Raw genomic sequence first — 26,442 nt, forward strand, 5'->3', positions numbered from 1 at the left:
CAGAGCTGGGGTGCTCTTCTTCCTCACCACCAACCAGTGTTTCAGCAGCGTCACAGCCGTGGAGCTCTTCGTGGTGGAGAAGAAGCTCTTCATGTGAGTGTGTCTGTTCCGGGCAGGCGCTGTGCAGTGTCAGGGCTGGTGGTCAGTCTGGCCACGTCCAGAAGTGGCCACGGATTGGTCCCTGGGGATTACCAGTGTTCATTGAGGAAAAGCAGTCCATGGCTGGGAGAGAAATGGTGGGAGCAAGGGGAAAAGGAAGTTTAAAGATTAGGCTGTGGCTGCAAAGCCTAATGGTACAGAGAATGCAAGAGATAGAGGCTGAAAAGATCTTTTGTTTTAGCAAATAAGAAGTCACGAGCACCTTCACAAGAAAAGTTTGAGAGGCTCAGTAGAGACAAGGTAGTGGTTTAAATTGTAAATTGAAGATGAGGAAGTAAAGTTGACAAAGAATACAGACGGAGCCTAGCCCTCAATGGAAGGGAGGATGGAAGAGCCAGAGGCAGCTGGTTTGTTTCTTGTGTTTTTCAAAGCGGGAAGAGATTTGCCCATATTTACAAGCTGGAGGAAAGGAACTGTTAGAGAGGGAGAGAATGAAGTTTGTGGAAGAGTTTGGACCCAACGGAGGAGGATGTCAGGAAGAGGAGGCTGACTAGGTCTTCTCTGGGGAGAAAACAGGATTTGATAGCTGGCAGTTGGGAGGTATGATCATTGAAGGAAGAAGTGCCATGTGTTTTTCATCATGAGAATGGAAGGAGAAGGATTAGTGACCTGAAACTCTACTTGGCGTGTGAGGAGAATAGCAGCACCACCTTCTTCATAGTCAGAAGTGGGGAGAAAGCAAAGCATGCGTGACCACTGAGATCAGCTACTGAAGTTCTTTTTCTAGGAACCCAGAGTGGGAGGAGAGGGAAGAGATGCAGAATGTGTTACCTGGAGTGGCGTCCTGAGGGCAAAGTGGGCGGCATTGGGAGGGAATTCTGGAATGAGGAGAGGGGTCCTTGCACAGAGCTCTTGGGAGCCATGTCCCAGAGGAGGCGTGCCCTTGAGGCGGTGCTGATGCTGACTGGGGAAGGTGGTGGGCTAGCCTGGAGGATGTGAGAAGCTGTAGTTGTTAGACCCCTGCTGGCTGTAGCAATCAGGACAGCAAATGGTTTTAACATCCGGCCTATGCCTTCTTAAACTAAAGTGGGATGCATGGTGTGCATTTTTTGTTTTTTAGGCATGAATATATCAGTGGATACTACAGGGTATCATCTTATTTCTTTGGGAAACTCCTGTCTGATTTACTGCCCATGAGGATGATACCAAGTGTTATATTTACTTGTATAACATACTTCTTGTTAGGTAAGCAATAAGATAATAATTTTATTTCTGTAGTCTTGGATGTGAAAGAAAGCTAATTTCTTTTTGCAAGCAAATATATATATATATATATATATATATATATATTTTTTTTAATTTATTTTTTTGGACAGAGCACTATAGGACAAGATCCACTGATTGAGTTTAAGCCTCCATCTTACAAATAAAGGGTGTGCCATAAACAATTGGGCATAGAACCTGGATCCTCAGCTTTTGAGTAATATTCTGTGGCTGCTTCAATATCATATACAATATAGTGTAGGACCCGTAATAGTGCCCCATTATAGCTAATGTAGTAGTTTTGTGAAACTTCATTTAACCTCATCCTCAATCTCAAGTGCTGTGGTATTTGTCTCAGAGACCTGGGTTCTGGCAGCACTCCCTCAGAGAGTGGCACTCCTGGGAGGTCATGGGGACCTGATCTCCCAGTTTCTTCACTGTCACTGTTACAGCAAACGGTGAGGAATGTGGTGATGTCTCTGGGAAAGCATGTGCTCTTGACAAGGCTCCTTCTCAGGAGAAGGCAGTAGGATTCTGGCCAGGTGTGTAGCCTCCAGCCCTCCACCTCAGGCACTCAGAAATTGGTAATAATTGTACAACAGGAAGCCCAGGTGTTATGTTGTAATGAGCTCATGCAATAGTATAAAAAAGAAAATGAAATCACTCTGTACAGTTAGTTATATGAGGGGCAAGGAAATTGGTGAGTCAGGGTAGTTGTTGGATAGAGGATGAACTTTTCATTCTGATAACTGTTTTTTAAAATATTTGCATTTTAAACAATTCCCAGTGCACAGGGAACTACTGGCAGGCAGTTGGATTAACCTCCTCTTTCCTTCCCAAGGATTAAAACCGAAGGCAGAGGCTTTCTTCATCATGATGTTTTCCCTTGTCATGGTGGCTTATGCGGCCAGTTCTATGGCACTGGCCATAGCAGCAGGTCAGAGTGTGGTATCCATAGCAACCCTTCTCATGACCATCTCCTTTGTGTTTATGATGGTAAGTACAATAGGAACTGTGCTTCTCTGAGAAGCAATTATTTGCCCTCATTCCTTCCCAAAAGTTTACCTGTTATAACCTGCTTTGAGACTCTTAGCTTTAAGGAAGCCATATATTAATATATAACTTATATTAGAGAATGTACCATAGTTTTTTCAACCTTGTTCAGCCTTTTTTTGCTACTATTCTAATCTAGTTACTATAACTTTAGCTAACATGTTTTTATAAGTAAGATTTTAAAAGATGCTTCTTGGTGACATACAGGGAAACCTTGATGACTCAGAACCTCAAAACCAGAAAAGTATTTTTTATTTTCTTTTTTAATTCTCACCCAGGAATGAGGGGAAGTAGGGGGAGAGAGGAGGGGGGAGGGAGGGAGGGAGGGAGGGAGGGAGGGAGGGAGGGAGGGAGGGAAGGAAGGAGGGAGGGAGGGAGGGAGAGAGAGAGAGAGAGAGGGAGAGAGAGAGAGGGAGGGAGAGAGAGAGAGAGAGAGAGAGAGAGAGAGAGAGAGAGAGAGAGAGAGACTGGTTGACTCCCACACTCTCCCTGACCTGGGCAGGGGATGGAACCTGCAACGGAGGTTCCTTGACTGGGAATTGAACAGGCATTCCTTTGGTCCATGGGCCAACACTCTAACCACCTAGCCAAACTGGCCAGGGCAAAACCAGAAAAACGTTGATTGGAAGATTCCCTCATAGAGATGGCAGGTTCGTTGCATGTACTGGTGTTAGAGAAGTGCTGGCTCGTTTCCCCAGCAGCGAGAGGGTTTGTTTGGACCAAATACTTTCCAAGGGAGAAGCTAAGCTTCATGAGAAATAGAACATTCTGTGTGGTAGGTCCCTCCTCTATTTTGAAAAGGAGTGTTTTAAAAATAGTGAAATATTCCAAAGTCCACATAATACTAGGTCCCCTCCTTTCTTAACATTCTCTTATAGCAATATATTTCTGGTTACCTTTTTTTTTTTTATGGTTACTTAATACTAATCTTACATGCCCTAACTTTTGCATAGGTGAAGAGAACTATTTAGTACAGCAATTTTCAACAGGTGTGCTATTAAAGGCACAATGGTGTGATGCAAGAATTTTTACAACATGTAATACCTGACTATTTAGTTAGGGGCACTGACCTCTTTTCCCTTAGACTGTCAAGTAAAAAAATGAAAACAGCCCACACAACAATACCTATCCAGTGTGAATGAATCAAAATTATACCTGTTTTTTTTGTGTGTGTGTGTCAGATAGGCAAAAAAATATGATATATTTTTTGGTGTGCCACAGAATTTTAGAACTTAGTTTACTAGTATATGTGCCATGAAATGAAAAAAAAAAAAAGGTGGTAAATTGTTGAGTTAGCACATTTCCCCATATGTAAAACAGGAGCACTTAGCCTATTTACTTACTGCATGTATCCTTTTTGCTAGAGTTAGGAGTAGATGTCTTGAAAAAATTGTAAATAGCACAGTCTGACCATTGAAAACTACCAATCTAAACATTATTGAGAAAGTGATAAACCTTGCACAATTTTCCTATATGTCATCCAATAAATAAAATATATTTTGCCTTGGCTGGTGTGGTTAAATGGTTATAGTGTCAACCTGTACATTGAAGGTTGTAAGTTCAATCCCTGCCCATGGTTGACTTATATAGAACTTTTAAAACCACATATAAAATTTATTTTACTGGGAGATGTTATATACTGAACACTTGGTTAAAGCAAGTTAAAAAATGTGGCCCTAACCAATTTTGCTCAGTGGTTAAAGTGCTGGCCTGTGGACTGAAGGGTCTGGGGTTCGATTCTGGTCAAGGGGACATACCTTAATTGCAGGCTTGATCCCTGTTCCCAGTAGGGGCATGTGTCTCTCTCACATTGATGTTTCTTGTCTCTCTCCCTCCCTTCCAATCTCTAAAAAATCAGTGGGGAAAAAATGTTCTCAGATGAGGAATAACAACAACAAAAATGTAGTCACACTAACTCATTGTCCTTGTTATGCACCACATCCAGAGTGCTAGTTAGGAGAAGTTCTGTATGAACCTCTTTTTATGTAGCCATCTCTTCCTGGAATGGTCCTTCTTTGGTCTCCATGGTAATACTACTTTTGGTATCTTTAAATGAAAGTATTGATCATATTTTATGCTGCAGCTTGCCACTTTATATCTAAGCTTTGGATTATTTTTAAACACCCATTGTAAACCCCAAATTCTTCCTAAAGTCACTTGGAGATAGAATGCAAACCCTGGGAATCAGAGAGCTTACTGTGTTAGGGAAGGATAGGGGCCAGCAGGTGCTCAGGACACGTTCTGGTGTGTCCATTGGTGGGAACATGGCGGTTGCATCATTACAACAGTCAGGACCGCGGGCCTGCCATGGTGTGCTGTTACAGAGGGAGTAAAAGCCTCGGCAATTAACGATCTCCCAATTCAATGAAACATAGATACGTTGTCATTCCTTCACAACCACAAACAGCCTCAGCTAAGAGAGGAATACACATGCAAGAGGGACATGGTAAGTCTTTAGAGTAATGGAAAGAATTTCAAGAGAGCATTGGCCTTAGCAGAAATGTCTCCAAGGCCGTAGGGGATGAGAGCGGTAAGCTTTAGAATTCATGACATCACTCCACCCATTCTGACTGCTGGGATTTTCTCTTGTAGATATTTTCAGGGCTGTTGGTCAATCTCACAACCATTGTGCCTTGGATCTCATGGCTGCAGTACTTGAGCATTCCTCGGTATGGCTACGCGGTAAGTTCTCGTCTGTCCCTGTGACTGGTCTATTGTTCTCACGCTGGGGACAAGCAGAATAAAGCCTGACCACCTCATGCCCCCAGACTTGGCTTTCCTGCGTGAGGGAGGGGAAGGGTGGGGAGATAACTCATGCTGAAGCAGGAAGATTGACCAATTGATGTAAAAAATGTTGGTTTTCAGTTCAGTAACAAAATGAGAGGATGGGAACCTAGACTACATTTTGTTTTTCTAGACTCCATATTTTATATTGCAAGGGAAATTAAAAAACAACAACAAACAAACCAAGACCACATATTCATAGCTATTATTGGTTTTAGAATCTAACTCCAGTGAACACTGTCTGTCTTAATATAGTATAATTGAGTTTCAACTCCCAAGAATTACGAGTGGTTTTGATTAAAACAAACAAGGACAACACAAAAGATGTAACCATAAATTAACAACTGTCACTGAGAACCATTGTATCATTTCAGTGTTTTGGGTTATAACACTGGGGAGAGGAGGAGGGTGCCAAAGGTCTTCCCTGCTTGCCAAATACTTTATTTCCTCTGTGTTAGAAGCCAAAATGTTAACCATAGGCCTCTTGAATACCAGGGACAATCGTTTTAGCTGCTCTGGTGTGGCAAAGACTGAATGTGAAGCTTGGTTTGTTTTCAGAAATAATAAAGAGTTAAACTAGGAGGATGGGATGGTGATAATTCTTTGGAAACTTTGAAATTCAAACCTGTTTACCTTGCCTGTTTCCCCTGGTGTTATAGGCTTTGCAGCATAATGAATTTTTGGGACTAAACTTCTGCCCGGGAGTCAATGTCACAGCAAATAGCACCTGTGACTTTGCAACGTAAGTGACGCGTTTGGTTGCTGTGTGGTGCGGTGTAATGGAGAAAGGCCACAGGGCTGAGCTGTTATAAGTCCTTTCAGGGACACTGGCCTAGGAGAGCAGATGCCCTCAAAGTGAAAGGAGAGACCCTAAGTCAGTGTTTCCCAAACTTCTCTCATGATGAGAATCATCTGGTGGAGTTGTTGAAATACAGATTCCTGAATCCCAACTAAGAAGTGCTAAACTAGAATTTTTGGGAACATATAGGTAAAATAGTATACTTACCTAGTACTCTAAGTATACAATTTTATTCCCAAAAATTCTAAGCTTAGAGCACTAGTTAAGTATACAATTTTACCTATATGTTCCCAAAAATTCTAAGCTTAAGAATTCCTAGAAGTAACGGGCGTGGGAAATGATTTCTGGAGGTAAAGGAAGAACCTTTGGAGTTTGGGAGTAAGGAAGCTAATGGTAACATGCAATTATAATACATGTAACATATAAACTACATGCTAATCGTTTATGTTATCAATTAGGCTTCTATGGACAGTAGGCTATTGGTAGTCACATTTTGGGAGAGTCTAGTTATTCGTGGATTATTGACTGTGTGTGGGGGGTTAGCGTTTCTAACCCCACATTGTTCAGGGGTCAACTGTATTGACCGGAAGCCTGTAGGGAGGAAGAGAAAGTTTCTTTTTCCTGACTAAGCCTCTCTTTTGATCTGGGTGTCACATTTTTCGGAACTGCTCCATTCCAGGAGTCACACAGCAATGGAGCCAGACAATAACGGTGGCTGTTATGTTCAGTACCAGGTGCTGCTCTAACCCGTGGTGGGGCTCCTCCTTCCTGCTCTCCAGCTTCCACCGAGGCCTCACCTGGTCACTGGGCCTGCGGTGTGTCCTGTAGCTGAGCGTCTGCCAGGCTCATCCCGGTCTCTGTCCCAGAGCTGACGGAGTGCGATTGTCAGGAAGCCCTTCCCCACCTCTTTTCCTGGTTCTGGGGTTCCGAGCCTGCGTTCCTGTGCGTGGCTGGTTTGTGGGGAATGAGTTCTATAAAGAGCCTCGATGGTGTTTGTAAGGGCCTGCGTGTCATCTGTTAAAGTGGAGGATTTCCCTTTCAGGAGCAAGTGAAAATGTACTTAAACATTTCCGCCCTTGAAGAGAGCAGCTTCCTAGATTGGGAGCCGAATGAATCTGGAGAGGATAGCAACTTGGTTCAAAGTGTGAGCCGGCGGACTTGGCCAAGTTCCTTAAACCTTCGTCTCTTCATCTTTTGAATGTGTATCATATCCACCCCACTGAGTTGTTTCAGGGATTAAGTAAACTGTTTTATGCAGGTTGCCTACCATGATAGCTAGCAGAATTGTAAGTACTCATTGGCTGTTACCTAATAAGTATGAAATGATACTTTTTTAAGACTTAGGAACGTATCGGATTCTTTTAACTAAGGAACAGCAAAAATATTGAATAAAACTGGGAAGATAAAAATGCAGTCATATTCTTTTCTGTTCCATTTCAGATGTACTGGAGAAGAATACTTGGAAAAACAGGGCATCGATCTCTCACCTTGGGGCCTGTGGCAGAATTACGTAGCCTTGGCATGCATGATCGTTATCTTCCTTGCAATTGCCTACCTAAAATTGCTATTTCTTAAAAAATTTACTTAAATTTATTTTGAATGTACATGTTGTATCTATACATTAAAAAGAGCATCTTGACTTATGTATTCAATGAATTTGTTTGGTGTCTTTTCATTTGCCATCGTATTATGTTCAGCTAAAATTGTTTCCAAAAGAAAGCATCATAGAAATCACAGTGAACTGAATTGTACACGAAATAACCCGTCATTATCTAGTGGTACTAGAGGCCTGGTGCACAAATTTGTGCACGTTGTGGGAAGGGGGGGAGTGGGAGGTTGGCTGGCAGCTCTGAGGAGGGAACCAGCCCTTGGCCCCCCCTGGGAAAGGGGCCATGTCTGCTGCTACTCAGCCCTGGTTCTCTGTCCTAGCCCAGGGCCCAAAGACTCTGATAGGGTTGGAAGAGGAGGCAAAGGTCACCAAGCCGGATACAGAAGGAATGATGCGGGATACTACTGCCGCCCTTCCACCACATGGTTCCCTGCCTCCCCCCTTCTTCCCTCACCACTGCAGTGGGCAGCCCCCTGAGAAGGGAAAGGATGGGTGCGAAATAAACCCTTGTGTCAAGGGCTGACTTTTAATAGATTGTAGTGAGGGAGCTGCTCTGCTATGTACGAAACCCTGACCCAGAAGCAGGTTGTCTGTGAATGGTTTAGCACCAAGGGCCGATGGGGGCCATCTGGCCAGGGGGAGGGACCATGGGCGGTTGGCTAGTCGCGGGAGGGCACTGACCTCCAGAGGGCAGCTTTTGCATTGATTGTCTGCCCCCTGGTAGTCAGTGGGCATCATAGCGAGCAGTAGACTGGTTGTTCAGTCTAAGGGTCACGTAGGCATATATATATATAATGTGCTGTTTGTTAGTTCATCTTGTTAGACAATAACTACAGGGGAGAAATCTAGTTTAATTAACTGACCTAAAAGAATAATTGAATTCTAGCCTGGCCAGTATGGTTCTGTGGTTGAGTTTTGATCTATGAACCAGGAGGCCATGGTTCAATTCCTAGTCAGGGCACATGCCTGGGTTGTGGGCTCAATCCTCAGTAGGATGCATGCAGGAGGCAGCCAATGATTCTCTCATCATTGATATTTCTATCTCTCCCTCTAACTTTCTGCTCTGAAGTCAACAAAAACATATTTTTAAAGAATTGCATGCTAGAAACCCATTACAAGTCATTAATATCTGTTAGTAGTTTCCTCGTCTTTTAACTGTAATAGGTGTGCCAATTGCCCTCCAGCTTCAATATGATATGAATCTATGCCATACTACCTAATAAAAGGGTAGTATGCAAATTAACCATCACTCCATCACAAAGATGGTGGCACCTATAGCCACAAGATAGCGGCACCCCGTCCTCTCAGCCCTGGCAAAGTCCCCCAGTCCTGCGGGGAGCTGGGGAGGCCACTGAAAGCGGGCAGCAGGAGCGGCCTGGTGGAATGCTTGCTTCGTTGCGCCCGAGATGAGGCGTGTTCCACGCCCAGCCATGGATGGGCCCCGGGCTGCAGAGAGCTTCTGGGCAGCTGGTGAGGAGCTGCCTGACCCCGCAGAAAGCTACGGGCACAAGGATTTGTGCACAGGGCTACTTAGTTATTTAATAAATAAGAAATAAATGTATTGATGCTGTAGTGAAAGTATGAAATCTAAACAATGTTGGACAATCCTAGTGTTACTTATAGGGTAAAAAACCCATTATGAAGAAAAAAAGCTTTGATAAACCTTGAAAGGTTAGTAGAACTTACTGAGATTTCTCTGTATGGGTTTTACGCAACATGATGCTATCTGCCACTTAGTCACTTTGAGATCCAGAAATCAGTTATTGCGTTGGTCATTGCTGTCAGGAGAGGCTAGATTTGACTATTACAGAAGAGGCAAATTCACAGAGGTACCTTGGGGTTTCCATGTCCCATGTTTACAGTAAACAGGCAATCCAAACAACCACAGCCTGGAAAAGGACAAAGAACTTTGAGCCCTCAGCAAAGACGACGTGGATTATCACGGCAGGCGAGCAGCTGTATACAGCTGGAGCTCTGGCCAAGATTGAGGAAACTCTGGAAAGGCCAGGAGAGGAAAGATGCGACGTAATTATGGCCTTGTGACAAGCAGTGGCAATGGGACTCACTGGTTCCACTAACCGTCCTGTGATCTGTTTTCTAGAGATTATAGCTGGCTTCCCTCAATTCAAAAAGTCCAGAGTAGACTTAATGTGGGCATGAGTGGGTGGATAAAGCAGATGCTTTTGGTGCTCTGTGTCATATCTCCTCTGCACCTCTGACTTCGATTACAGCTGTGGTCAAGCAACAAAAATCCCTTCACTTTTCTGCTTAAGCCAGGCCTTCTCCAAAACTGAAAGAACCTGCTTGGCTGAGGGCAAGCATAGCCTGAAAATGCAGCTGTTAATACCTCAGGGAAACCCCTCAACTATGAGGGGTTGGGGACAACAGGCAAATGCCCAGCTTTATGTTCTCCAGAGAGGGGGTTGTGGGAGGCATTTCATGGTGTTGTCAGAGGTGGAACTGAGCTCTTATCGCCTATAGGGCAACTTCAACCACACACCTGTGTGCTGGCATTTCCTCCTTCCCCAGCTGTTTCCTATTCCAGGTTCCTGGTATCACCTCGCAAGCAAACTACCTGAACTCAAGTTCTTGTTTTTTCTCGTAAAGGAACACCAACGGAAACACATTTCCATTAGACCAGAAATAAGACCAGCGTATCTACTATCACTGCTATTGTCCCACATGACACTGTCCTTATTTATAAATGAGCTGGCCTTCTATATAGAAAACCCCAAGAGTCAGAGCTTGCAAAGGGTGTGATATGGAAAATAAATTGATAAAAATTAGTAATTTTCCGCTAGATCAACAATAACCAACTAGAAAATATAGTGGAAAAAAGATTCTGTGCATAGTAGCAATAAAGCCATATTAAAGAATATATAAGATCTTTATGAAATTTTAAGAAACACTTAAAGGATGGGAAGTTCTGAATAAATAGAGTCATGTTTGTGATATTGTAAAATGTCAGTTCTCCCCAAACTAATCGATAAATTCAATGCAATTTCAATTAAATTTCAGGGGGACTTTTTTTCTCCACCCTCCCGCATTCCCAGGAACCCCAAATTTATTCTAACAGATCCATATGGGATAATAAAGGTTCCCCAAAATAGCTTAGTCAATTTTGAAAAAAAAAATTTTTAAAAAGGCCTATGAGGAGACCACATATGAAAAACAACACATACAATGACAATACAAATTGTTATGCAGGAACATTCAGAAATGGGTATAACAGACTAAATACTTAAAAAATAGACACATACAAGTATTGATAAAACTGGTTAATTATAAGGAGAAAAATACTGGTGAACCTTATTCAAAGTTACTTGTAAAATATATTAGATGTGAAAGGTTAGACTGTAAGTTTAATAAATAAAAGTTCGTGATCTTGTAAAGGTCTCCGTAAAACTCCCAAACTCAATAAAACTAAATGAATAAATTGATTTAACTATATAAAAAAACTAGGAAACACTGACAAAGTTATCAGTTGGATGAGAGATATTAATGAAATGCAAAACTGGTAAGGGATTAATACTTAAACCATAGGAGGAAATTTTGCCAATCAACAAAAAAGACCTTGACCCAGTGGAAAAATAGGCAATGAACGAAAACTTACTTGTTTCCCATTAGATCACAGTGTAAGGTTTTAAAGTGTTATTAGAAAATTTACAAAAAGAGAAACAAAAATGTTGAATAACTATAAGGGGATGTTTAAACTCATTAATTAGGAATCAGATAAAGGCAAAACATGGGACCTCACTTTAAAACCATTCCATTTACAAAGACTAGGAAGCTAGGCGGCACCAATGCTGGTGAGGATGTGGACAAAAGTGGTACTCGTGCACGTAATGGAATGTAGACTGGTGCCATCATTCTGAAGAGCCATGTGTTCTGGGTAAAATTAAATATCGATATTTGTATACCTGGGACCCAGGACTCCAACTCCTGTTACATACCCACTGAGAAGTCATGAAAAGTCAATAAGAGAATTAGGTAGAGATTTCGAAGTAGAAATAGTAAAGCCAACCCTTCATTATAGGAATGCAAAACTAAAATGTGGTGGCTGCACACTAGGAAATACTACACAACCATCATAATAACCCATTAGAGGTATATGCTAAAGAAGAAATAGTTGTCGATCATGTTGTTAGACATGAAAAGAGAAGATACCTTTGTCAAAGTCTAAGCCTTTATTATTAACCTCGTGGCAAAAGGCAGACTACCCAACTGCTTCGACTTAGGAAACAGACAACTCTTACATCTGCTTTTATATCAAGTCTTTATTAGGAAGTAAAGTGCTCAGTATTACACATTAATGAAATTTTCAATTGTTAAGAGACACCTGCGTAACATCTTTTTAATAATATTAATATAAAGGGAAGATAAAAGAGGGATGAGGAGGGAATTCTCCATAACTAAATAAGAAAAAAAATGTAACTGAGGGGTAATAAGAGAGAATTTTGCAGAAGAAATGAAAAACAGTATAACAGTAACTATCATAAAAGACTCTCTAGTGACCATAATTCATATATGGCACGTGGTCAATACACATGGATACCACATAATGGCTGCACTTCAAATTGAAGTTTGTTTACATGTAACAACATGGTACACATACATAAATACATACACTCGCTCTCCCTGGAACGCAAACTTTAGTACCGAGTAATAAAGGGCTTGGTGTAGTACATGGAAATACAGGCGAAGATGAAACCATGGGAAATAACTGTTCCAGAAACCCAGTGTGTATCACCTCTATGGCAGCCAGCTTAGAAAGGTTTGCTGCTGTTTTCTTTGAAGATTGGATTGACACATTCTACCAATTAATTGAACAGCATGGGGATTAAAATACTGAATTAAAAAACAGGCCTCTCTTCTATTCTCCTAGTAAGTTTTTCACCAACACTGTATTCTCTCTTGCTTGTCCCATTAGCTCTCAAAAGGTCATCTTACTCAAGGCTTTTCAAAAATAAGATTTTTATTTTTTATTGAGAAATAGATTTCTTCCCCATTAATTTGGTTATATGCTCTCCCAATGGAAAAACAAGCCCTAGCTGGTTTGGCTCAGTGAATAGAGCACCGGCCTCCAGACTGAAGGTTCCCGGGTTTGATTCTAGTCACAGGCACATGCCTAGGGTTAGAGACTGGATCCCCAGTAGGGGGGTTCAGGAAGCAGCCGATCAATGATTCTCTTTCATCATTGATGTTTCTATTTCTCTCTCCCTCTTCTTTCCTCTCTAAAATCAATATAAATATATTAAAAACAAAAACAAACAAACAAACAAAAACCCAAACTGCTGCAAAATCAAACTTTGGCTGACACTTTCTGTTAATGGGTGAACTTTCAATAGGAAAAACTCCATTTCATAAAATTGAGCTCCATGTAGAGTATACATCCTAGGTTGGAAATACAGGTCAAGAACATTTGAGTTCTGTATTGTTAAAATAGTACAGAATGTACACTTTAGTTTTATAATATATTTATATGAATTTCATCACTCCCTTAAAATTTTGTTTAAAATGAACATATTTACTACAAATTTCAGTACTAACTAAACAATTTAATAAGCGGTTCTTCCTAGATTAGTTGCAACATTACTTTCAGTGGCAAATAAATTGAGCCATATGGAAAGGAGAATATATAGTAAGTCTTTATATTAAATTAATTATTAGAAACAGTTGAACATAGTGAAGGCTCCTTCTAATTCTCCTTTGTTAAGTCTGAGAAGACATTTTAACCCATAGTTGATCTTTGGGGTTTCATGCAGCTCATTTCAAATGGGAGAAAAATAGTGTAAAAATTAAGTAAAACAGTTATTCCCACAGACATTAGATATGATAAAAGAACAAAAAGCACAGAATTCCATGTTTACCTGAACCATTCATACATATTGTAGCATAATGACTACATACCCATTCTATGTTTTGGAGTTCTTTTCCAGCCTGTCCTTTAAAAAAGTTTACCCCAGGAAGGTAGTTGAAATAAAAGGCTCCTTTCTTAAAAAAAAAAAAAAAAAAAAGCTATATATTATATTAAGCCCATGAGCCAAGCTTGAGTGGGAAGGAATGCCCCTAGTTTCCTTTCACACACTGGGCTAAAACGACAATACTGACTTTTATGATTGAAAATAAAACTCAGAAGCCTTTGAACAGTTCTCTTCTAGTTTAAAAGGCAACTTCATTGTCATTTGAGAAGACTCAGTTGTGGTACCAAGTGAGTATACCACTTCTTAAACTTTACAGAGACTTTTTTTTTTTAATGTACTCAATATTTACACCTAATTACTTAAATGAGAAAAAAAAAATCTTCTTTGGTCCATGGGCAAAGTTGATTTAAAATAAATTAAAGTGCAGAAGAATTAACAATTGATCACAATGACCAACATCACGTGCTGGGCATATAAATACAGCAGGTCCTGGAATAAGGTCGTTTTATTATTAATGTTTACGCTGTGGGGACATAACTCTTGCTTATGTCAATTAGCCTGTGGTAAAATTGGTTTCATTGTATTTTGTTTCACCACAGTTCCAAGAACCGACCCATGACGTTAAGTGAGGACTGACTGCAGTAACCTTGCAATGTCCATTCAGGAAGCCACCTGCTCACCTGTTGGAAACACATTGGCTAACACATACTCTACACGTGCATATTGGAACTCCCGTTTCCACCCGCGCCTTCCATTCCTTCTGTAGACTGAGAGGAAGAAGGGCGGGAGCTTCTGGGGTGAGGCTGACCATTTAGTCCCACGGGAGTGCCTAAGCCATGACTTATTTGGGAAGCTGCATCATCGGATTCCCAGCGTTCCAACTCCTCACGCACTAGCCGTTCCATCTGTTCCCTGTGGATTTCACTCTCACGGCCCAGTCTTTCATCCTAATAAGGAAAAAAGAAACCAGGAAGTTAGGGAATGCATATTCTCTCTCTCTCTTTTTTCTAATCCTTACCGAGGATATGTTTTTTAATTGCTTTGTAAGAGAGAGAGAGAGAGAGAGAGAGAGAGAGAGAGAGAGAGAGAGAGAGAGAGAGAGAGAAACACTGATTGGTTGTCTCCCAACCAGGTATCAGACCTGCAACCTTTTGGTGCATTGGATGATGCTTCAGTCAATGAGCCACACCAGCCAGGGCAACTGATGGGTATTCTTGTACATAGAAATTGTCTTAGGAAATTTGGTGATCAAGTAATCTGTTTATAATTAGGTATGTCTGGAGATTTAAAACATATAACAATTCTTAGTTACTACAGTAACTTCTTTGCTTAATTTTTTTTTTTTTTTAATGCTCATCCTTTCAATCTTCCTTCTGCTTTTCTGTAACTTCCAAAGCTTTTGTAATAAGCAAATTTATACTGGGAGGGAAACCACCAAATTAGTTTTTTGTTTTGTTTTTTATTATTTATCGTCGGTAGTATTACAGATATCTCCCATTTCCCCCCCTAACCCCCCTCCTATCTCCTATCCACCCCCTCAGGTCTTCACTACCCTATTGCCCATGTCCATGGGCTATGCATATAAATTCTTTCATTTGGTGTGGCTCAGTGGTTGAGCATCAACCTATGAACCAGGAGGTCATGGTTCAATCCCCAGTCAGGGCACATGCCTCGGTTGTGGGCTTGAATCCCAGGGGGGTGCGGACAGGAGGCAGCCGATTGTTGTTTCCCTCTCATCAATTAATGTTTCTTTCTCTCTACCCTTCTCCCTTCCTCTCTGAAATTAAAACCAAAAGTGTATTTAAAGCGCAGACAGCTTGTCTCAGTGGTTGAAAGTCGACCTATGAATCAGGATGTCAAGGTTCGATTCCCTGTCAGGGCACACACCTGGCTTGTGGGCTTAATCCCCAGTGTGAGGTGTGCAATGAAGCAGCTGATCAGTGATTCTCTTTTGCTTAATTTTAGCATCCACTGATGTGATGGCAGGACCATCAGTGTGTGAAGTATTAAGAAAGTAACACCTCTAGATTATCGTTTGATGTGCATTGATCTGCAGTATGGAGATCGCAAAACCTCCCTGATTAAAAGGGTTACATATTGTAATTACCCTAATGTTGTAGACATCAGACTTACCTCGGCCACTCCGTCCAGCAGTCTTCCCAGCACTTCCCTTCTCTTCAGTTTGGCGCGCTCCATGATCTCCAGCTTCACTATCACAGCATCGATCTTGGACACGATGCTGCCGATGGAGTGCTCCATGCGGTCCACTCGTCTCACCAGGCTGCAGGAAACCACACAAAGTCACCTGGTGCTGCTATCTTTCCGGCTCAGTTTGCTTTTCAAAAGGAAGTGTTAAGATTTCTTTTTCTTCAGCAATAAGATAATTTGAAACTTTTGCCAAGTAGTCTCAACCTTTAGAGATGAACTCTCATACATTGCTGGTGGGAGTGCTAACTGGCACAACTTTTCGATAAGGTGGCATTGTATTAGAAGTCCTAAAAATGTATGCCTACCTTTTATTCAGATATTCCACTTTTGAAAACTTTCTAAAGAAAATAATTAAGCAGCCTGGCCGGTGTGACTCAGTGGTTGAGTGTTGTCGACCCATGAACCAGGTCATAGTTCAATCCCTAGTCAGGGCACATACCCGCATTATGGGCTGGATCCCTAGTAGGAGTGTGCAGGAGGCAGCTAATTGATTATTCTCTCTTATTATTGATATTTCTATCTCTCTCCCTCTCCCTTTCTCTTTGAAATCAATAAAAAACATACTTAAAATATATATAATTTATCATATGTATAATTTTTGGCTACCAGGATATTCAGTATAGTTCTGCTTATTAATAGTGGGTCATTGAAAAATTATTACATTAGATAGTGGATTACGTAAGCCCTAGCCGGTTTGGTTCAATGGAGAGTCAGCCTCTGGACTGAAAGGTCCTGGGTTTGATTTTGGTCAAGGACATGTACCTCAGTTGCTGGCTGCCCCCTAGTTCATGCCTGTTCCGGGCTCGTGCAAGAGGCAACCAATTGATGTGCTTCTCTCACATCAATATTTCTCTCTGTCTTTCCCTCTCTCTTCCACTCTAAAAAAAATCAATGGAAAAATATCCTCAGTGAGGGTTAAAAATAAATAATTCATCTATACAGTAGACTCTAAGGAGACATCAGAAATTATATTCTGAATATTTAATGAAATGGAATGATGTTCACAATATATTAAGTAAACAAAGCAGTTAGAAAATAGTATATTCACTTATGCCCCCATTGTTTTGAATAAATAAAATGCTATGAATCCTTAAAAAAAATAAGTAGGAAACAACTGGAATGGTGGCACGAGGGCTCTGCAGGCCCTCTCTTCAGTGAAATAACCATAACTATTGAATACTGTTTAAAATGTTAATTTCTGAAAATTTCTTAAGAACGCAGAGCAAATAAAGAAGCATTTAAGGCAATTCATGAAATGTCAGTAAGGAGAGTGAGAGTCTGTGACACCTGAGGCACACGCTGCTCCATCTCACCTGCCCCCAGCTCCGTGGGACAGAAGCACCATTCTTGGTGGGAGGGTCAGAGGACACAGGGCTCTCTCCCCTGAGATCCCAGTGGAGAGCTCCAGTAGCTCCAGGGAAGAGGCAGGTTGTCAGCATTTCTCATCCCATGTTTCCACTCAAAATCCATGTTTTAGAAGCGCTGGTCCAGGCCAAGAGCAGCTAACTATAAGGCTCTTTTCCCACATCTAATAATGGAGACTGGTCACTTCATGAGATCAACAAAGGAAACTATTCACCAGCTAGTTTACCAGAGAGAACCAGGGAAGGAGACAGCAGCTAAGGAGACAGCTAAAGACTGGCCTCAAAAATTATGTACCTCTCAAAGGGGCCTGAATTTAATAAGACTGTAGAGCAATTTACATCCCGAGGCATCATTTAAAACAATAGGCCAATCAGCCAACAATCAGTGGAACCTAAGAGGTGGAAGTGGTATCAGCAGAGGCAGAGGCTTGACAGAGAATCAGGGAAAGACCAGGAGAGCCCTGCTCGAACCAGTCTTCCCAGGATGCCAGGGCGCCCCGCCGGGCTGTGCCCTCTGAGAAGCAGCGTCAGAGGCTTCACACGTAAAGACAGCTATGCTGCTGGCCTGATCTCCCACTAAACAGCAACAGAAACACATCCCGGAGGAAGGAGAATTAGGACTCAGAGTTTCTGTAATGTTATTTAATATCTTTAGTTTTCAATAAAAAAAAATTATGAGACACAGAAACATAAAAATATGACCATATACTGTGGGGTGGGGTGGGGGGGAGGCAACAGAAAAGACTTTGAGAGGGCCCAGAGAGACTTAGTAGACAAAGAGTTCAAAGTAGCTATCATAAATATATTCAAAAACTAAAGGAAATCGTGCTTAAAGAAATAAAAGACCATAGGATGTCATTGTCTTATCAAATAGAGAATATCAATAAAGCGATGGAGATTATTGAAAAGAGCCAAACAGAAATTCTGGAGTTGAAAAGTACAACCCATTAAATGAAACAATTCATTAGAGAGTCTCAACAGTAGATTTCAAACTGCAAAAGAAAGAATCATGAACTTTAAGGTGGGTAGAAAAGATGCAATCTGAAGAACAGAGAGAAAAAAGAATGAAGAAAAATGAACAGAGCCTAAGAAAAATGTGGAATACCATTAAGCACCTCAACACACACATTACATGGAAAGGAGAGAGGAAAGGAGCAGTAAAATGTCTGAACACCTTACTAAATTTGATGGAAATCTTACACATTTAAGAAGCTTAATAAACAGGTAGGATAGCTGCAAAGGGATACATACTCAAGTATATCATAGTAAAAATACTGAAAAATAAAGACAAAGGAAAAATCTTGAAAGCAGCAAGAGAAAAATATTTGTCACGTAAAGGGGGACCTCAGTAAGGTTAACAGCTGTCTTTTCATCTGAAACAATAGAGGCCAGAAATAAATAAAAGTAAAATAAAAAATATTCCTTGATCAATGAATACTGAGAGAATCCATGCAAGCAGGCCTGCTTTAGAAGAGATACTAAAGGAGTTCTGTAACCTGAAAGCAAGTGATCCCAGACAGTACTGTAATTATAATTTTCATGAAAAAACAAAGACCACTGGTAAAGGTAATTATGTAACTAATAGAGTCCCAGTGCATGAAATTCGTGCACAAGAGGAGGGGATTCCTCAGCCTGGCCTGCACCCTCTCCAATCCGGGACCCCTCAGAGGATGTCCAATTGCTGGCGGTTGGGCACCCCTCTTGCAATCCGGGACTGCTGACTCTTAACTTCTCGCCTGCCTGCCTGCCTGATCACCCCTAACTGCCCTCCCCTGCTGGCCTGATCTCCCCCTAACTGCCTTCCCCTACCGGCCTGATCTTCCCTAACCACCTCTGCCTTTGCCTCCGCCACCATGGCTTTGTCCGGAAGGATGTGTGGGAGATGTCGGGTCTAATTAGCATATTATCCTCTTATTAGTATAGATACAGGGCAGTATGAATTCATAGTTTCCTCCTTTTTCTCTTAACTGATTTAAAAAAGCAACAGTACAAGACAAATGTACATAACATAAATGCCCTAGTGCATTTGATAATAACGGGACAAAGGAGGTGGGTCAGAGCCACGTGGTATGGCAATGCCTTTATACTTACACTTGAAACTCTTCGTAAGAAACCCCACTGGAGATGCTTCCTCTCCTTCTGGAGCTGTGCCCACTGTCTTCATCGTCCTCCTCCTCGGAGTCGTCCAGGCTTCGTGGGAAACTCCTGCTGCTCATGGGGCGTGGCAAAGAGCTGTGATCCAAGTCCAGGTCCTCCTAAAGAAATGGGGCCAGTGAGCTTCACCTAAGACTTGGATCAATGAGAAATGGGCATGTGCCATTTACCTCCTGTTTCTCTGTGGCTCACACCAGACTGGAATTCCCACACTCTGTAATTTCAGGCATTGGCAAGTTTTCGAAACAGATTTTAATTACCATTGAGGAGTTAAGTTGTTTTTTGGACAAGAAAGAACATAGAAAAAGTGAATGAAGAAATATACCCCTTTTCATGAAAGATAACCCATTTCACAGATACAGCATAGGAAAGATATAATCTCAGAATAAAGATTTGGCTAAATACAGTCTATGAAAACTGTACTCATTGTCTTCTTGTTCACATTTCACTATGATTGGTAGTTTTTCACCTAATGGTGCTCTTCTGTGGAGCAGCATTGAGAAATCACTCTTCTATACTATCTTCTCATAGGAAAATGACTTTTATGTTTAACATGCACCTTCATTCTTTGTACCTCAATTACCATCTATTGTTTAAACATTTACTTTTAAAGTTCACATTAAATTTTAACCTATTTTTTATCATAAAAGCCCATGTCGATTTACTTTTAATAGTTTAATAAATATTCAACTAGAAGGCAGCTCTTTTATTTTAAATGTTGATTTGAAGAGTAACTAATTTTATATCTCCTAAGAAATATTCCCCCCACCCCCTCTCTCATGAACATTGTAAAATAGGAAACTACTTGTTTTTCTCTTTTCAAGTTCATTACTAGAAAGTTTAGGGCCAAATCTGTAGCCCAACTGTAATAAGCATATGTGTTATTGTGGAATGCTTTTTTAGCTTCCTTTTTTAGTCTAGTTTTATATTTTACTTTTGTTTTGCCTCATTCTTCATTTTTTTAACATATATGCTAACATATTACATTTTAATATATTATCATGCTATATATTCTTATTGGAATAAGTAGGGTACTAATACATAAAGTAGTGAGAGAGAGAGGAAAGAGAAAAAGAGAGAGAGAGAGAGAGAGAGAGAGAGAGAGAGAGAGAGAGAGACTGACTCAGTAACCCACTACTTCATATGGTGTCTGAAACATCATGGGTGCTCAATCAAAGCATGTTCTCCTAAACTTAACCCACCCTCTCCTTTTCCAAGTCATCTCTCATCTGCTGATGTTCATGTTCAGTCAGCTCCTGGTCTCCATCTTGGTCGTACTTTGTGAAGATTGCCTCAATCTCTGCATCAGTATGGCCCTTCCTGAAATGATCAAGAGGTTACAGATGAACTCATTCACTTACATGGTCCAACCCCAACACAGAGACAACAAAATACAAGGAAGAAAGGAGAAATTGCTGGATTGGGGACAGTCCTCCTCTAATAATATGCTTCAGGAAGACACCCACCGCTGGGAAAAAGTGTCTCTATGAGTTCTTAGGCCAGGGATACCCTTATCCTCAAGAATGGATCTTTACATGAGGAACTCTCCGGGCCCTCAGAAAGTCTGATTCTCACCCTTTGAGATCCTGTCGAAGTTCATCAAAGTTTAACTTGCCTCCCCCTTGCCGCAGACTCTCTGAAATGTCATCCACAGTATTTCTTCTTAGTCTTAGTTTGACCAAGGCTTTATGGTAGCCCTGTTGAAAAATAAAACACTTAGTTGAGTGCATTCTCCTTTTGCATTTGCTTCACATTCAATTGACTGAAACCCGGCACAGCGCTGGATGTAAGTTGGCCACTCAACAAGTATGTGTTGAATAAATGAATAAGGGACGTATCTTGAGTTTTCCATAAAACTCTTTCGGAAGAATTATAAGGAAAAAGATAGGGTCTTTCAGTAAATCAAAAGAACTAAGCGTCTTTTGCTTATATTAGAATGCAAGTTTAGGTTACAGAAATGAAACTCAGCACATGTTTCATAGATGTCTGCCTCAGAATACTAGGAATGTGCAACAGTTCTTAAGAATACTGAGGGCCCAGCTGGCATGGCTCAGTGGTTGAGTGTGAACCAGGAGGTCACGGTTTGATTCCCAGTCAGGGTACATGCCCAGGTTGAAAGCTCAGTCCCCATGTGGGGTGTGTGGAAGGCAGCTGATTGATGGTGATTCTCTCTCATCATTGATGTCTCTCTCACTCTCTCCTCCTCTCTGAAATCAATAATAATAATAATAATAATAATTATAATAATAATAAAATACTGAGGAACCTGAGTTATAAGTTGTTTATTTTCTGTTATCTCATAGTAATTTCTTATATGTGTGTGTGTGTGTGTGTGTGTATTTTATTTCAGTAAAATGTGGAAGTGGATTTTTCATTAATAAACTACAGGCAGACTTTGCTTTGCATTATAGTGCAGGACTGTGAAATGACCATGCAAGTTCAAACTATACAAAGTGACGTTAATAATCAACAGGAAAAATTATGATTGCTCCATGACCTTTAAGTCTTTTTGTCAAACATTAAAAGCTCCTTTAGTGTTGGCTATAAAGTCACAGGAGCATTTAAAAATAAAATAAAATGAATGTTTATTTATTACATTCAAATGTAAAATATTAGAAACATTTCAAAATTAAAGTGTTTTATTTCTTTGTAAAAAATGTATTCTAAAACTTTCTAAATCACAATGTTATGTAGCCCTCTCTTATCCAGTGAACCTCAATGTAGGGATTTCAACGACCCCTCCCAAAGGGGCCCCCCTTTCTGAGTGGAAGATTAGACTCAGCGTGTGGCAGCTCCATAGACCGTGATGGTGAATATTCCCACAAATCAAATATGATGAGTGGACACTCCCCAAAATTGCTTTTACTGAATATTTGGGCAGCCAGGCCAGTGAGGACCGAGATAAAAGCTGATCACTTCAAAGTCAGAGGTGCTCTGAATAAAACAAATTAAATTTTTACTCGTTCCAAAGGGCAGAAAAAGAAGCTAACCACCCTGAATATCTCAGAACTGAGTATCTTTTATTGCATATATGAGAAGAACAGTGTGATTTATACTGCAACTTATTTCCATAATGGCACTCTGGGACACAAAAGAATTAAGTTCCAGATTCTTAGAGGCATCTCAACTGTTCACTTTGAACAGTTCATAATAAGTTACTGAATGCAGAATGCCCTAGAACTGTCTCTTTCTATCCAAATAAAACAAGCTCCTCTTACCATATGCAGTCTTTTGAATGGCATATGCTATGACTCAGCACAACAGCTATGTGACCTTGGACTTGTGTTACATCCTCCCTAGAGTGTGGGTATTAGCAATCAATTGACATAGCTGTCATCAGATATAAATAATAACATATGTAAAGTAATTAGCATTGTATTGTGGGGGTTCAGAACAAGTCACCCCAAAATGTACCTCTGTGGTACACAGATTGTTTTGAGCTAAAGGGAACTTTAGCCACAGATGCAAGAGAAACTTCTGGCCTTCCCTTAACTACCTAGAAGAACTTGAATTGGGAACCTTGCCCCTAATAAGCAATTATCCGAGATAAACACCTTTGACCTGTCTACAGGGCAGCATTGACTTCTATTTACTAAGCATTTGCTCTTATCATCCTGCAATGACAGCTGACGCCTCCAAGGCACCTTACATGTTTGTAGCTCAGGAATGTCTTGTACACCCATTCTTCTATCTCCATGCTCCACGTTTCTATCTCTGAACCTCTTGTGCATGTGAAGTTTCTGATTCTCATTTATATGAGATTCCCATATATATATAAATATATAAATATATATATTAATTGCTTAAAATATTTTTCTTCTTTTTTATATATATATATTTACTGATTTTAAAGAGGAAGGAAGAGAGAGAAATATCAATGACAAGAGAGAATCACTGATCGGCTGCTTCCTGCACGCCTTCTACTGGGGATTGAGCCTGCAACCTGGGCACGTGCCCTTGAAAGGAATCGAACCTGGGACCCTTCGGTCCACAGACCAATGCTCTATCCACTGAGACAAATAAGTGAGGGCTACTTATGTATATTTTAGATTTGGTTATTTTCTCTTGCTAATCTGTTTCAGCCAGAAGAACTGAGGGTGGAGGAAAGTTCCCTCCTCTCCCACAGCTGGTGCTGTAAGCAGGATGGACTCAGGGCTGGGACCCCGCACTCCCCCCGAGGCTGCTGCAGACAAGAAGTTCCTGGAGAGTCTCACAGATAAGGGTTATGCCAGGTAAGGGTTATGCCAGGTAAGGGTTATGTCAGGTAAGGGTTATGTCAGGTAAGGGTTCTTACCATACTGGTACACTCCCAGATCTCCTTCTGTAGGATCTGGTTGAAGCAAGAATGGTGAGAAACTTTTTCTCTCTTTTAAATTTGTATTGGCGGAAGAAAATATGTTAAACTAGTTTCTTAGAGAAGCGATTCTTGGTTATTTGATGGGTCTCCAAGGTTTTGTTTTTCTCTGTCTCTGTCTGATTTCTCTCCATTTGTCTTGTTATTTGTCCTAAGGATGTGGCCTTATGACAAGTGAAAGAACTTTCTCTCTGGCTCTACCACCCAGAGGGTGCGCTTGCCAAGGTGCACCTTGCTCTCTATTCAGCCAAGACAAGCTCTCCAGGGAGTTTGCTGTATCTTTTTGCTGACTCAGGCTATAATTACATCAAAAGAATATGAAAATGTAAGAATTGATAAGATTATTGAAACTGGAATTTTAAAATAAGCTTTATGTTTAAAAAAAGTTAGGTAAACTCTAATTGATTGCATCTCCTTTATCTGAGTGCAGGATGGAAGCAGACACTGTCTCACCGGGGAGCTGGGACATGAAGCTGTCTGTTCTTTCGTGTGGCTATCAGAGAAAAAGACTCCATAAGTTAGTAACCTTTGTGCCCTCTTGGGTCCACAAAATTGTTTAGTACTGCCAGATATATTTACTCTTTGTCCCAACTGAACCCTAACAAGATTTCTGAAAGGACTTAATAAATTTTTGATCAGAAGTTTAGTCAAATTAGCTTGACTGGAATGGCTCAGTGGTTGAGCGTTGACATAAGAACCAAGAGGTCATGGTTTGATTCCTGGTCAGGGCACATACCTGTAGGCTCAACTCCCAATGGGGGGTGTGCAGGAGGCAGCCAATCAATGATTCTCTCTCATTATTGATGTTTCTATCTCTTTCTCCCTTACTCTCTAAAATTAGTAAAAATATATTTTAAAAAAAAGAAAGAAAGCAATTTAGTCAAATTAGAAACTAATGTCAGAACCTAATAAGAATTTTTAAGAAATTATTCTGAGCCCTTTCCTCAGGTAAAATAAAACTATGCACACAGAGGGAAAGAAGCAAATTAGGAATCATGTAATTAGGTAGGCCAACTTAAATTATAGACGAATTTTTTTAGAGCAATTGTTCTTATCTTACAAATTTTTGTGAAACCAGAAATGCAGCTCTAGAAGAAGTTCAAAGCCCAGTTATCTTTATAGTCCACATTTCCTGAGGCTGAAGAGAAAAAAGGAAGACTAGATGCTTTTGAAAGCACAAACTGCTTCTCTGGCTCCAAGCCTTCCTTGCAAAAGACGTATGAATCTTAAGTGCTTTCTCCACAAAAATTAGTAAGAAAAAGCTTTAGCTTTCTACAGGGGTAACCTGAATTTACTAGTATTCTGCCAGAAAAAGAGTTTGGACCCATCTGTTCCTTTACATGATCTTATCTGTCCTATGGCAGTAGTTTTACAATGAAGACTAGAAGGTTCTTCTCCATGCCTGTTTGTATGTTCATGTGTGTGTGTGGCCTTTTCTTCCTCTGGATGATATTGTTAGTGTGGTTAGTGTGTGTGTGTGTGTGTGTGTGTGTGTGTAACATTTGATTAAATTTCTTTTTTTAAAAAAATATATTTTGTACAGAGAGGAAGGGAGAGAGATAGAGCTATTGTAGAAACATCGATGAGAGAGTCATCGATCAGTTGCCTCTTGGACACCCCCCACTGGGGATATGCCGGGCAACCAAGGTACATGCCCTTGACCAGAATCGAACCCGGGACCCTTCAGTCTGCAGGCTGACGTTCTATCCACTGATATATATATATATATATATATATATATATATATATATATATATATATATATATATATATAAATTTTATTTTATTTTATTTTATTTTTTTTTAAATAAATTTTTATTGTTCATATTATTACAAGTGTTCCTTTCCCCCCCCTTCCCACCCCACCCTCTGCCCTTTCCCCAACCCCCATTGTCTTCATCCATAGGTGCACAGTTTATGTTCAGTCTCTTCCCACATTCCCCTGTCCCCTTTTCCCCAAGAATCATTAGTTCACTCCCCTTCCATACCTCTGATTCTATTATATTCAACAGTTAATATTGTTCATCAGATTTTTTATTTTTAATTTCCTTGGTTTTTAGATTCACTTGTTGATAGTTACGTATCTGTTGTTCATAATTTTTATCTTTATTTACTTTCTCTTCTGAAAGAACCCCCTTCAGCAATTCATATAATTCTGGTTTGGTGGTGATGAACTCCTTTAGCTTTTTTTTATTAGTGAAGCTCTTTATCTGACCTTCGATTCTGAGTGATAGCTTTGCTGGGTAGAGTATTTTTGGCTGTAGGTTCTTGCTATTCATCACCTTGAATATTTCTTGCCATTCCCGTCTGGCCTGCATGGTTTCTGTTGAGAAATCAGCTGACAATCGTATAGGTGCTCCTTTATAGGTAACTACCTGCTTAGCTCTTGCTGCTTTTAATATTCTCTCTTTGTCCTTTGCTCTTGGAATCTTAATTATGATTTGTCTTGGTGTGGTCCTCTTTGGATTCCTCTTATTTGGAGTTCTGTATGCTTCCTGGACTTGTAAGTCCAATTCTTTCCCCAGGTGGGGGAAGTTTTCTGTCACTATTTCTTTCAGTATGTTTTCGATATCTTGCTCTCTCTCATCTTCTGGGACCCCCATGATTCTGATGTTGGATCGTCTGAAGTTGTCCCAGAGGTTTCTTACATTATCTTCAATTTTCTGGATTCTCTTGCCTTCTAGCTTCTGCAGAGGAATGACTTCTGGCTCTTTATGTTCCAAATCTTTGACTTGATTCTTGCGATCTTCTATTCTGTTTTTAGGACTCTGTATAATATTTTTTATTTCAGACAATGTATTCTTTATTTCTTGTTGATCCCTTTTCATATC

At 40.5% G+C, this 26,442-nt stretch overlaps 2 protein-coding genes across 11 annotated transcripts in view; one reads left to right on the plus strand and one right to left on the minus strand.

Annotated features, from left to right (window-relative positions):
* The window catches only part of ABCG2 (ATP binding cassette subfamily G member 2 (JR blood group)), a 98,315-nt gene extending 90,665 nt beyond the window's left edge, over window positions 1-7,650 (plus strand). For all 10 annotated transcript variants that reach the window (XM_084882009.1, XM_084882011.1, XM_084882017.1 and 7 more), the window contains 6 exons: window positions 4-93; window positions 1,220-1,344; window positions 2,204-2,358; window positions 5,008-5,097; window positions 5,859-5,941; window positions 7,439-7,650. In XM_084882009.1, coding sequence (XP_084738135.1) covers window positions 4-93; window positions 1,220-1,344; window positions 2,204-2,358; window positions 5,008-5,097; window positions 5,859-5,941; window positions 7,439-7,586 — 691 coding nt within the window. In that variant the 3' untranslated portion in view covers window positions 7,587-7,650. The remainder of the gene's footprint in view (window positions 1-3; window positions 94-1,219; window positions 1,345-2,203; window positions 2,359-5,007; window positions 5,098-5,858; window positions 5,942-7,438) is intronic.
* Window positions 7,651-13,607: 5,957 nt separating this feature from the next.
* The window catches only part of PKD2 (polycystin 2, transient receptor potential cation channel), a 60,759-nt gene continuing 47,924 nt past the window's right edge, over window positions 13,608-26,442 (minus strand). The window contains exons 11-15 of the mRNA XM_084881890.1: window positions 20,833-20,954; window positions 20,460-20,577; window positions 19,195-19,358; window positions 15,665-15,812; window positions 13,608-14,478 (exon numbers count right to left, since the gene is read on the minus strand). Coding sequence (XP_084738016.1) covers window positions 14,242-14,478; window positions 15,665-15,812; window positions 19,195-19,358; window positions 20,460-20,577; window positions 20,833-20,954 — 789 coding nt within the window. The 3' untranslated portion in view covers window positions 13,608-14,241. The remainder of the gene's footprint in view (window positions 14,479-15,664; window positions 15,813-19,194; window positions 19,359-20,459; window positions 20,578-20,832; window positions 20,955-26,442) is intronic.

The sequence above is a fragment of the Pipistrellus hanaki genome (assembly GCF_964339955.1).
Source record: "Pipistrellus hanaki genome assembly, chromosome: 1".
NCBI classification, from domain to species: domain Eukaryota; kingdom Metazoa; phylum Chordata; class Mammalia; order Chiroptera; family Vespertilionidae; genus Pipistrellus; species Pipistrellus hanaki.